Source organism: Balearica regulorum, chromosome Z (genome assembly GCF_011004875.1).
Source record: "Balearica regulorum gibbericeps isolate bBalReg1 chromosome Z, bBalReg1.pri, whole genome shotgun sequence".
In the NCBI taxonomy this organism is placed as follows: Eukaryota; Metazoa; Chordata; class Aves; order Gruiformes; family Gruidae; genus Balearica; species Balearica regulorum.
In genome coordinates this window covers 60,352,191-60,365,564 of record NC_046220.1, presented here as the reverse complement: position 1 = coordinate 60,365,564, position 13,374 = coordinate 60,352,191, and the positions used below count along the sequence as shown (strand labels likewise).

The window sequence follows — 13,374 nt, the reverse complement described above, 5'->3', positions numbered from 1 at the left end:
GGAACAGCAGAGGAATGACCCACTGGTGCAGTGGGTCAGACCACAGTTAGCCCAAGAATAGGATGGCAAATCCCTTACCCCAGACCCCAAATTGTGCCAAGGCTTTGTATTTTTGAGCATCTGAATGTGCTTTGTAGCGTTTTCTTACTTTTCTGCTTGGTCTTAGTATTTGTGCCGAAAGGTTTCTTCTTTAAAGCTGATAGAGTTTAACTGTTGTCCTTGCAGTTAAAACAGCAACAAAAAACCCCTAACCAGTCAAGACAAAAAGGGTGATGTATGAGATTTTATAAAACTTTTTTTGGAATAAAGATCATTTGAGTCATTCTCATCTGATTCACCCATAGCTTGTTGCAAGCAAGCTCCTTCTGCAGAGGAATTAGGCTGCACTCAATCCCTGGTAAATTCAGCTGATGAGATGGTTCCACTTACCCTCTCCATCACGGCAGCAGCTCTCGCTGCCTGACCCTGGGGCACGGTGCTGCCGCCAGCTGTGACTTAGCATAATTCTGCTCATCACATGGGCTGCTACGTGTCCAGGGGCTCATCAGGGATGAGCATAGGGTTTATGAACTTTCTGGAGCTTGTTTCCAAAAAAAACTCTTGCTCCAAAGTCATAATGAAGAAACTGGTCTTTACTGGGACAATCTTACTCCTTTTATCTTGGGGTTGAAGTTTTAGCTGCTCTTCTTTCCCTTCCCCTTGGAGGAAGGGGAAAGGCTTGGAGACTCGCAACAGCCTGCAGGACCTATGCAGAAACCATAAAAGCAGTCTTACTTATTCTGGCTGATAGTCCTGCCATCCTGGTCCAACAACTGCAATGATATTGAGGTGCATGACATTGCAGGGGGCAAAAAGTTGTGCAATTGTTGTCAGGTTTCTTTAATACTTTTTGCTGTGTTACCTTAGAAGATCTTCTGTGAATCCTACATAACTTCTGTCACTGAAGAGTTAGAGACAGCGCGCTGTGGCTCTGCCACCACCTCAATTAAAAAAAAGTCTTTTTTTCTGGGATAATGATATTTGGTGGTGGTCCCTTTCTTAGGATTATGTCTGCTCCTTCTCATATTTAGTAGACCCTATAGAATCCCCTTCTTATGATAAATTACATCTGCTTAATACAAATATTATAGTCTTTATGGAATGATTGCCAGGGGTGTGGGGAGGAGAAACAAGTGAAACACATTTTTCAAACATTGCCTAGCAGGGCACATCTTCATTGGAGGATTTTTTTTATTAACCTCTTACACAAACAGAAAATCTTCATTTAATTCGGACACCTTTTATTATAGTTTGAAGTTACCAACAAAATAACAGGGAACAAAGAGAGGGCTCTGTGCAAGAAAAAGGCCACAACACCCTGCCATGGAGGATTCACAGCGCTTTGGAAGTAGGCTTAATTCAAATAGGAGTGCATAAGTACCCTTAATTCAACCAAAGAGCAGGTTAACACTGAAAGGGATTGTCCTACTCTCTCCACGCCTGGCCATTGGGTCGCACTGCCCCTTTTGCACCACTTCCATGCTGTGGGTTGGATCAGCATGAGATGAAATCATTGTTCCATAAGATGACTCACATTACAAAGCTGTACCCTGGGATCCCGTCATTAAATCCCCCACAAGTGATCCTCTAAAAGCCCTCCTCTTAAGGGTGCCAGAATAGTGAAAGCAGAAGACATTTATATTTCCCCTGAAGACCCAGTCCTTCCATCAGCCCTCAGAGCAGTTTGCTAACTAAATCTTCTATGTATCCGAATAATTTATCATATGAATAAATTCATTTATGCCGAATGAAGAGGTGGACTACTGGGATGCAGCAATGCCAACACAACAAAATTGAAGCTGGGGAGTGGGGGAAATGAACCTGTAACAATGGCAAGTGTTACTGTCTGCTCAGGTGGCGGGAGACAGCTGTGACCACATCTGAAATACGACAGTGTGGGGAGGTACAGAGCAGCATCTGAAAAGGGCTTTAGAATAAGCAGAGCTGAGCAAAAAAACAAGCTGCTTTTTTGGACCTGCAAAAATATGGTTGTTATAGAATGACTGAAAACTAAATTGCAAGTTTTATGTCTCATTCCAAATTTTCCAGTTCATAAAGTATATAAGTAGCATTTCTGTGCCTTTTACTTGCCACTGACATGTAAGAAGTGTAAGTCTCAACTCCTGCCAAACGATCTGTTACCCCAAGCCCTTAACCTGGGCAATTGATGAATGCATGTTACCAATGCATGCAGCCCAAAGACTGAAAATATTAAAAGCCAGATCTCAAGTAGTGTAAACCGGCTTTAGTCCAGCTTACACCAGCTGCTGATCTGCCCCGTAAGTGTCTTACAGCAGTAACAGTTGGAGGGATGATGGTTTGCGTTCACTAAATGCTGATGAGGGCTACCTAACTAGGTGTGCTTTGCTTGCATTTGTAGCCAGGAGACTGATTGTACTGAGCATTTTTAAAATTCCTCTCTCTTTAGCTGTTCTTCAAAGAAATCATTGCATGCCACAGTCAAAGCAGCAACCAGAATGACAAATTCATTAAAATCCACTTCGTTGTCTTTATTGGAGTCCAGATCTTTCATAATCTTATCAACCAGAAGGGGGTCCTTTTCGCCCTAAAGAGAAAGAAAAGTGACTTAGCTGTGCAGATCTTGAATGTGTAAGTCTGATACACCCAGTGGTGGAACATCCAGCTATCTCACAAGCCCCGATGCTATTAAATAAAAGACTGTATGAAATATGCGCCTGAGTAGTAACGTACCACTAGCTACAGAATTGAAAACATAGGTCTGGAGTCCCAAAAGTGCACAGCAACAGAAACCAAAGACAGTGCAGCTCTTAGAAGTATTACAGGTACTAAATAGGCACTGAAATGAATCAAACAGATTTTAGGAGCTGATAAGCACTGATTTCTTTTGACAAGATGGATCTATAATGTGCATTTCTCTGTACCATCCCTTAACAACAGCACTTAGATTTTCAACCGGCTATTTGTATGTGGTCGTATTATCCATCCATTTATCACATTCAGAAGATCTCTACTTAGCAAACACATCCTATTCAGTGTGAGTAAGAACAGTGAATTTGTAATAATGAATCAATAGCCAAGATTAAAGGAAATCTAATTCAAGGAAATGAATACAACATAAAAAAAATCCTGCTGATGGTGCTAGGGTCCACAACAATTTTTACAATTAAGACAAACACTATGAATCTGGTCATTATTCCATAAAAAGCATCCATGCTGTGTAATGTAGAACATAACAAGTGTGCAACAAGATAGTCAGATCAGCAGCTTATCAATAAAAGAATTTTCTTAGCATGTCTCTGCAGGGCACACAAGCAGCTGTACTGTGTCTGTGGCCATTGTGCACAAGCTACTTTCTTGTCTCATGAGAACCGGTTGCTGGATTTAATTCTTTGAAGGATTTATCTATGCCCTATTATTAAAAACAAATGAACAAAAAAAAACCTGATTAAAGCCTGATTTAGCATTGATTTTCATACCGCTTCTAGGCTGCCCTTGCCCTTCTGCTCAGGAGTGCAGAGGAGGAAGCAAAGCACAGGTACGTGGCTCTGCTGCTGGTGGCACCTGGCAGGACACTGGGGCTGGACCACCCTCTGAAAACACACTTCTCAAAGGGGACATTTGATCTTATCTCCTTCTGTCCAGCTCCACAAAGGCAACTGTCATCTGAGAGGCTGTGGCAGTATGTGCCTTGCAGAAGGACACTCTATTCCTGAACTTTAGCTCCTTATCGCACCCATGAAAAAGCAACTCAGGTTCAGGAGCTGCGTCTTACTGAAAGGAAGTCAGTGAGCTCACTGGTGAGCAGCTCCTTGAGTTCTCCTTTACTGAGCTTGTATCTGTCTCCTTCTTTGCCAGAGTAGTGATGGAAAATCCTGATCAAGCTGTCCATTGCGTCCTCCAGTGGTGTGGACATAGCAGTGAATGGAAGAGCTGCAGGGCAAAGATCCAGAGTCAGTGACATTGCACAGGAGCCAAACCAAAGTCTGGTCTCAAGGAAAGGATGGAGAGGTAGCTGACGAGAGGAATTGTTACCACTGCTGAAAGAACAGGTTTTCAGTTGGTCCATCCTGTCAGCTATGTGTGAACAAGGCTAGACTGTTATAAAATAGAACATTGTCCCGAACTCACTAGCAATTACTTCGAAACGGTAAAGGGAAAGGAAGGCCTTTATTTAAGAAAGCGATCTACTATGCATCCATTTTGCAAAGCTACTGTAAAAGGAAATCTGTCATACCCATAGCTGAAAACACAGGGAAAATGAAGGCACACTCCCCCTACCTGTTCATTCAAAAGTTTTCTCAAGAAAATGAGATCAACAAATAACAGTGACCGAAGTGGATGTGCATTTATACAGAAGGCTCCACACCAGTTTCTTAGGTCATTAGAGGAAAGTCACCAGTAATAAGGACAGAAGCATCAGCTTTCAATTTATTTGGTCGTGTTTGCTTGGGGTGACCTTTTATTTTTTTGGAATAAACAAATGTGAGCTAGGCAGCCCCAAGGGTTTGCTTCATCTAGCATGCAGTAAGAAGGTACACAGGGAAGCACCACCAAGAAAAAAAGATGGAAATGCGATTAGTTGCTGAGTAGCTGACTAAAAAAATAACTAAAAATGGAGATCAGGTAAAAGTGAAACATTATGTTGATTAAGCCCTGGGAGAGAGATTAAAAAGCCAGAATGAAACTCAAGGTAAGACTGGAGTCCTGAGTAATATCACCATGCAAAGGCTAAGACTTACCTGCTTTACAGGCTAGCTGAGGTGTATGCAAGAAAATATTCAGATCACAGAAGGTGATGGTCACCGTCCTTTCAAAACTCCTGCATAGGCTCTTGTTTATCAGGCTGAGGGAGTGGATTACACAAATAGAGACAGACGTGTAATTGTCACGAGGATGACGGGGCTTCAGTTTCCCTCTGCATTTGCCTGCTCTGTTCCATAAAAGCCAGTGGCTGTAAGTGGGTCACTAAAATATTCACTAGGCAGAGCAGAGGGCTGTGTGTGGAACATACAAGATATTTTTTTATCATTTGACCTTTTACAAATATGGCCACCTAGGTCCCCAAAGGTCAAAATTAGAAAATGCTAGCAATCACCAAGTCAGTATAAAACAACATTCCCCATTTTCAAAAGAACTCTCTAATCTGTCTCTCTGCACTTCTACAGCTGGGAGTCTACATGCCTTGGCACTGACAGCCAGTGTTCAAACATACTTGGGTACTTAGGGGCAGGCTTGTAGGTGAGTTTGCACAAATTCCTTGAGACATCTGCCTGTATCATCAGATGTCTCCATAAGCCTGAAACGATGGCTCCTGCTAAATGAAATTCTTGCTGTAGCACATGTGTCCTCAGGAGGAAACAAGGAAACCAGTTTCAGAGGAAGGTGTGCCTGAAATTACAGTGTGCACCGATCAAAAGGCTTGGCTTCTTTTTTACTAGTCCTGCACAACAACTGCAGTTCAGCATCTCTCTTCTAGTAAGTGATCTTCCCCCCAGGAAAGCTTCCCCTGCCTCAAGCCCAGGGACCTGCTGACCCCAGGGGCGATGGCTGGGGGATGCAGGAAACAGCAGCTTCACCATGATAGCACCTGCTTACCACCCCAAATACCAAATAACTACAGTTTTCAATACAGCCACATGAAATGGAAAACTGCTTGCTTTGGGTTTGCTTTCCCTCAATAAAGCCTTGCACCTGCTGCACACGCATGTCCAGGGAGCACAACTGTGCGGATAAACTGCAAGAGGACACACAGCTGCAGCTCTTTCTCTCTTTTATTCCAGCCAGGGGGAAAGAAAATGAAACAGGCATTGTTTGTAGCTCTGAAATCCTCCAGGCACTGGTAATTTTGAGTGCCACAGTAGATCTCAGCCCATACCTCTGCCTGCCTCCTTTTCCTCCAGACGTGACGTTTCTTCCATCTGCACGGTTATGACAAGTCTCCACAACCTGAGGGGTCTCGGCTGTGCCTCTGGGAGAAGGGGGAGGGAGTGGGGGGCAACACAAAAATGCTGGATCCCCGTGGTATGGGAGGTGACTGTGTGTAAAGCGTTGCTTCCAAAACAGCAGTCAGGCTCTTCTGGTTAGAGGTCCCTGCGGACACGTGCAATACTGCGCGCAGGGCGTACGCCTTCACCTCCCGTCACTGCGATGGTGAGCGCTCACCAGGGATGGGGGGAGCCAATGCTCAGGTAAATTTTAGAAAAGGTCGAGGTGGAAGCCAGCCGGGAAATGTTGATATGTGAGAAGAACCTAATCCCTCCTGGAGTCGGAGAGTTGGGAAGGAGAGTTGCTCTCCATATCTCTCCTGTATTTGGGGATAGCTAATGGGTGCCTGGTTTTGTACAGAGGGAGTCTCTGTGCTCCAGCAAGCACAGGAATCTAGCTGTACCATATGCAGCACATGGATGAAGAACATGGGTGATATCAGGCACAGCACAGCTCTTCCACTCAGATCCTGGGCATTCTCTGTGTCTTTGCAGATGCTAAGAAAAAGGATAGAGTCTCTTATGTAGCTACAGCCATGCAGGGCTATGTCTTCCCTGTGATTCACTAGTCCTTATAACTATTGCTTGGAAATACTAACCAGATAAACACCAAAATACTGGAGTTTTTATTCAGCAACAGTTTCACCCACACTCAGAAAAAAACCACAGCTGAGTCAATACATAAGTATAAAATCCTTATGTTTGTCTATATATTACATTGATCCTCTGGCTGATGAATATTGCAAATTAATTATCTAAGCAGAGTCTACAGGAGGTAGAACTTCCAGGAAGCAGGTATAAACTTTCAGAGCTGCCATCCTCAGGACAGAAGAAAGAAGGGTTTCCTCTGTCATCTCCATCAGCTCAATAATTTATACAGTGATATAATCTGTGCAGTCTCTTTCAATAGCTACTTTCACTCCAGCTAATTGTGTAAGAAACTCTCTGCTCCATGCTAGTGGATTACAGGTACACAGGAAATGGCTACACTGAGTTTGTTTGTTAAAAGGTCCGTCCAATTTGCTGTGTCCATCCCTTTCCTCCCTGGCTAGTGAAATCTTGCCAGTGGCTCCAGTGACAGTAGACATGTCCTAACTCCTGAGAGGGCAGGTCCCAGAGGCTACTCAAAATTCATGATTATCAATCAACTGTTTTCAATCCTTCATCCAAAACTCCAGCACAATCTGGTTTTGTATGATATCTAATGGGCACTGAAGATAAGTAAAGTCAATGCAGCCTGCGAGCACTTCTGTATACGGGCAAGACCCGACTCTGTGACAGCAACCACCACTCCCTCATCAATCCTTCCCTGCACTCTGGTTTCTACCGGACTAAACACAGGAGCAGCACCAGACGTGTGGTTGACAGAGGGAGTAGGACTGCAGCATGACCATAGACATGGTGAAAATTGGTGCCTTCCTCATTCATGACCAAACTTTGTCCATCACAACCTGTCAAATCATGGCAGTGTTGGTGGGAAGGGACCTCTGGAGGTGCCTAGTACTATCTCCTGCTCAAAGTGGGATGATGACCAATGCCAGACCAGGTCGGCCATGGCTTTGTCTAGTTAAATCTTGAAAATCTCCAAGGATGGACATTTCGCAAGTTCTTGAATAACCTGCTCTGTGCTCTACTACCTTCCTGGGGAAGATACCAAATTTCCGCATCCCAAGCTGCAATTGTGGCCACTACCACAAAGAGTTTGACTTTATAAATTCCCTTCAAATAGTCTTGGCTCCTCACTCAAACTCAAAAATAAAGTTGAAAGCAGCCTGTCCCCTGACTTGCCCAATCTAGTTCCATGTTTTAGTGTCCCCTTCACATTGTGTGCTTGTCCCTTGCAGGCTGCTCCAGCTGTGCCCTTCTCCTAATGAGTATTTCAATAATAATGTGTGCCCTGCAAAATCAATGTCTGTCAGCAGCAGAGGGGCAGATTTTTCATGGGGCATGGCACAAATACGCTATAGGGCCGAATTCTGCCATCTTTGCTCAAGCGATAATTGATGCTAGGCTTACAGAATGAGTCAGCCATCTGATTTCACTGGAGGCTGCTAAAAGAGAGAGGTTTTTCCTTGCCCTGTAAACCTAAGAAAGGACCCAACCACTATGACTGATTACTTTAATTTTAGTTGGGGTCATGTAGAGGTACATCTAGCTGGGAGGCTCTACGTGGTCACTCCTCCCCTCCTACATGGAGACAGGGCAGTCAGACCACAGGCAGAAAATCTTATTGCTGGTCTCTGTTCATCAAAAAAATGAGTAGAGTTCTGTCCTGTGTGAAAGCAGTCAGCTCTTCACATAGGTCAGAAGCCTTCTTCCTCCACAGCTGGGAAGAAGCAGCTTTGGCTTCTTCCATAGGATTTTTCCTTGTTCTCTTCTTGAGGCAACATATCACAGGATGCCTTTAAGCCAGAGCAGCCTATAAAGTGACAGTCTAAGCCACAGTAAAATACTGCTCAGCTTAAGTGGGAGGATCTGATACTTAGGGCATCTGGTATTCAACATTTGCCAGAATGCACGTGGGGAATATTTTCTCACAAATAATTATTGTGCTGGGAAAGGCAAGTCAGCCTCCCACCCACATCCTGTCATTATTTATTTTTCCCAAACTCACACTGTTCTTGGGATGCACGTGTTTTGAATCAATGTTGTACCCCCAAAGTGGCAAAAGGTGTGATGGGAAGCAACAGGGAACACTGCAAGGCTCAGAAGGACAGATACACTATACACTAAAAAGTTTACATTAGATTAGAGCCTAATTAGGCTAAAGAGCTTATAGAAGACTTACATTTGAATCAGTATTTCTCGTTAAGTTATAAGGAGCACTTTTACATTTTTTAGGATTGTTAGCATTTTCATTTGTGTTTTTTTTCTGTATCTGGGTGGTTGATTGATATATCCCTTTACATCAGGCATGTCTCCCTTCCCCACAGGTTCTGGTTCACATCTTCAAGACTGTTTTAACGGCTGTGATCCCACAGGCAGCAGGATAGCAAAGAGCTATTAAAGCTTTTTTAATGGGTTACACTTCAAGAGCTGCCCAACTGAAGTGTATCCTGATATCATTCTCTGTTGAGTCCTGTTTTGGACAAGATTGTACACTTCTTTGCCAAATAAGTAAATGACTTTTTCATTGAAATGTCCAGATCTTTGAACTCTGCTTGTTCCCATAGCAGTCATTTCTCTTGTGATACTTGTTTAGGAGAGAAATTGGAGCATTGTCTGTAGTTGACGTACTGACTTGGGGTACCATCTACTGCTCCCTTCTCTCAGAAAATCAGCCACCATTTCCTCCCTCTGTGAGCAACCACCTGTTACTAGCCTGTGAAGGCAATATCAAGTTGTACAGGAATGTATTGTTATCTGGAAAATAGCCTAGAAAGCCTTCATTAACCCTATCAGTTTTGAAGTGATATTCTGGCTATGGAATCCTTTCTTCCTCATAAGCCTCTGAAACAGATATATCTATCCAGCCGAGTATCAGACAAGCCATTTATTACTTTGATGAAGTCTGTCTACACCAAGGAAGGATACCAAAATAGTGTAAAATACCCCAGTGTAGACACAGAGTCGGAGCCAGCTCTGCTTCAGGTAGCAGCAGGGGGACCCGTTACAGAGGAGCTCTCCTCCCTGCTCCGTAACCAAAGAACACGCACCCAGCGCCAGCTGGCTTTGGTAGGTCACGTTACAGCTAGTGTTTGGCAATACATCCCCTTCTGAACAAGGGGGTTGTTCAAACAAAAGCCAAGACAGTAATTCCCTTTGTGTTAAATCCACTGATTGATAAGGCAAATCCACCCTTCTGAGACACGCTGGTTCTGACTGACTCATGTTTCTTTCTAATTTGAACTTGTATCAATGTGCAGCAGCCTTTGTCCTAATGCACTTCAATGTTCAGTTCCTTCCACAAGGTTTTTGCAGCTAGGTTCAGGTTATGCTTCATAACTATTGGGACCCCACCTTGCAGGGGGTGATCCTGTGTCACAGCATGGTGGCCAAGTGACCTACCAGGTTGTAGTGGTAGGAAAACCTTCTACAGGTTTTCCCTGGTCCTGGGTGGGTTGTTGAGTGACTCCTGCCTCAGTTCCTTCTTCCAGGTCTCCAACTATCCACACAGCTGCTATTACTTTGGGAAATGGGTTTCCTAGGGCTGGTACGACAAGCTCTTTGGTGGCAAGGAGTGCCTCTGAGCAGCAAAGGCCCCCGGCCCATACAACTACATGCTTGTACGTGCGCATGGCCATATCATGATGTGTGGGTGGCCACCAAGGCTCCAGATGCAGAGCTTTTCCATCCCCTCTGCTCTGTGAGCTGTGTGCTCAAGTGGGCCCGTCTTGAGATAACGGGCAAATAAACTCACCTTCCTTATCACCAGAGCCGAAATAAATAACTACCAAAACACTCCAGACTGACTTGATTCAATATTCGTGGGCACTGTTGATGTTAAATCAATATAGAAAAATGAGGCACATAAAGTTTTCTCTTAGTTTGTATGTATATAAAAATATGAGGAAACTTCTTTTGGTCTGCTGCTGCCCCTTAGTGTCCTGCTAAAGAATTGCTGCTTCCAGACCTCATGCCAGCAACAACTTCCAAAGCTGCAGGGCCCTAGGGAGACAGACTCCCACCTGACCGCTCCAGGACACACATAGATGTTTCACCACTGCATTACTAAAGCAAGCTCTGCATAAGGGTCTGCATTATCAACAACAAGCCAAATGAGAAGTAATATCATTGAAAATTACAGAGAAAAGAAATACCTGTTGCCCACAGCTTGTTAGCTAGAGCAATAAACTCTGCAGAGAGTTTAAGTGCTTAACACAGGTCAGTGTTAAAATAATGGGATTTAGGCACCTGCTTTGCTGAATTAAGGCTGTATATTCCACTAATAGCCCTTAATAACACATCCCAAACTTATGATCTGCTGTGGGAGAAAGGAAGTTCAGAAGCACTTAAGGCCAATGCCACTGTTTGGAGGGTAAATGGAAGAAAAGACCAGAGTAATGTAATCTCCTCCAGAGTTGTCACAGGAGCAATCTGCAAATAGCTGTTAATTCTTGTCTGAATGCAATGGGATCAAGAAGCCTGAAGAGGGCATTGAGGGCCAGTAGATGGTCAGGGTGTGGAAGGCGTGCTTAAAGAAGATAAGACACTAGCAGAAAACCTAAATAAATATTTTGCATGTGTTTTCACTATGGTGGAGCTTGGGGAGCTTCACACAGGATGGAGAAAAGGACATGCTGAAGGATCTGTCTCAGACTGAAGTCTAGGTAGAAGATATTGTAGGGCACATCCTCAAAACAGGCTGTAACAAGCTAGGACTGGGTGGTATCCACCCTGGAGCTCCAGAGGAACTTGAGGTGGAAGAATGATGGGAGCCACTGGCTGAAATCTGCCTCAGGACCACAGCACAGAAACCTAGCAGGTACAATGCCAAGTGGAGAGGTGCCAGGCAGTGTCCAGAGAGCTGCTGAACATTAAGTCTGTTGTCTGTATTGGGTAAAGATGTAGAGACCAGCCTGAAAACTACAGGGATGGGAACGTGACTAAACACAGTACACTGGGAAGGAGTAAAGGGGAGCCATAGCACAAATCTACTGGCATTCCCTGAAGGAGTCCATGATGGGTGACCTCCCTGATTACTTGTCCACCTTGTTCCCAGAAAGCATTCCTCACTCTGAAAGAAACTAGGCTGCCATGGGATACAAGGAAAAGACTCATACAGTAAATAGCTAACTGAAAGATAAGAAATAAAGAATAAATTATTGGGTTTTAGAAGCGAACTGACACCATCAGTGGGGTCCCACAGGAATCTGTCCTGGGGCCAGTGATATTCAACATATTCATCGGTGATCTGGGAAAAGGAATGAATAATGAAGGGATAAGATTTTTTGTTGATATAAAAGTATACAGAGAGAGGAAGTTTAAGTCCAGCTGTGAAGAATGCAGAAGGACCTCATGGAACTGAGTGATATAGTGTCAGATAAATTCAGAACAGATAAACACACAGCGATGTGGGGAAAATCAGTTTTCTGTGCACAGCTATGAGCTTTGAGTTGACTATTAGGATTCATGAATGAGATCTTAAGGTCACTGTAAGCAAAAATGTTGGTCCAGTAAGAACCTGAAAACAAACCGGATTAGGAAAGAGATAGAAAAACAGAAATGTTTTTATGCCACTAAATAAGTCCAAGAGAAGCCTACTTTTCAATATCATGGTGGTCCTCCTACCTTCATCTTACAAACAGTATGGAAAGATTTGAAGAGATAAGGAGAAGAGCAGCAAAGAAACAGCTTCTGTGTTAGAAACAGCTAAATACACAAGGCATCTCAGTCTGCAGAAGAGCATAACTGGGGATATGAAAGAAGTCCATACATTCCAGAGTGGCATGGAGAAGGTGAGTAAGAATTAATTATTCATGGTCTTTTCCAATTCAAAAATAAGGTGGAACACCCCACCCTCACCCCCCACCCCCAACCAGCCTAGTTCAAAACAAGCAGAAGAATGTTTTCAACCTGCTTGCTTCAACCAGAAATTGACAAATTTCTGGGAAATACTTATTGAGAGCTACTCAATAAGAAAGCATGTGTCATCAAGACATCTCCAAAACCAAATCACAGGAGACCAGGTTAGTATTCTGGGGAAGTACCAGCCTTGGTACTGTGCAGTTTAAATGGTTGTCCCAGTAATATTGGAATAGGGAGAAAATCCACTAAAAAGTCCAAGGTAGACAACAATGTGATGGCCCCATGGGCTTCGTGTTGGTCTCCTGGCTCACTCCCTGGTCACACACTCTCCTGTCTCATGCCACAGTCCTATGCCACCCAAGATGTAAGGTGCTGAGAGGCTAGATGTAAGCCCAGCATGGTGACAGAGAATACATTTGCACTTGTGTGTCCCTGGACACAGCTCAGACAACAGCAAACCCCATTCTCCAGCCTTTGCCAACACTTGCCGTGGACTGTTGTTCTGATTCCTGTTTCACATCTCCTTGCTGTTTTTATCCTTGCTTCACCTCCCAAGCATAACATTTGTGCAGTCTTTCAGCCCCTGCGTTTGCGGGACGGGACTCCCTCAGGCCCAGCAGACCTCATCGCGTCTCGCTCTGCAGCTTGACGTTTTCTTACGAGGCTGCACGATCTTGCTATGGGAAGCCTCTTCTCTGTGGCTGATCAGTTAGTTAGCTTACTTTCAAGTTTGCTATATTAGATGCAAAGAAGTAGTCTGAATGGAAATGGTTTGAGCCAACACCTCTAGTGAGTAAAAACAAAGACATTAGATAGCAGTTGGAAGAGAAGTAGTAGACACAAGTGACTGCAGAACTATTACTCAACCAATACACATCACGGTTAAAATACAATATCAAAA

The 13,374-nt window shown here is 43.9% G+C and overlaps 1 protein-coding gene across 2 annotated transcripts; it reads right to left on the bottom strand.

The window, feature by feature from the left end:
- Positions 1 to 2,446: 2,446 nt before the first annotated feature.
- On the bottom strand, positions 2,447 to 4,832 carry S100Z (S100 calcium binding protein Z). Of its 2 annotated transcripts, XM_075741150.1 has the most exons (3): positions 4,761 to 4,832; positions 3,794 to 3,951; positions 2,447 to 2,605 (listed from the first exon to the last, which is right to left on the bottom strand). In XM_075741150.1, exons 2-3 carry the CDS (start codon positions 3,932 to 3,934, stop codon positions 2,447 to 2,449), a joined length of 300 nt encoding a protein of 99 aa, XP_075597265.1. In that variant the 5' UTR covers positions 3,935 to 3,951; positions 4,761 to 4,832. The 2 variants fall into 2 exon arrangements, with proteins under 2 accessions (XP_075597265.1, XP_010301542.2); XM_010303240.2 differs by lacking the exon at positions 4,761 to 4,832 and having other exon boundaries at positions 3,794 to 4,087.
- Positions 4,833 to 13,374: the final 8,542 nt, after the last annotated feature.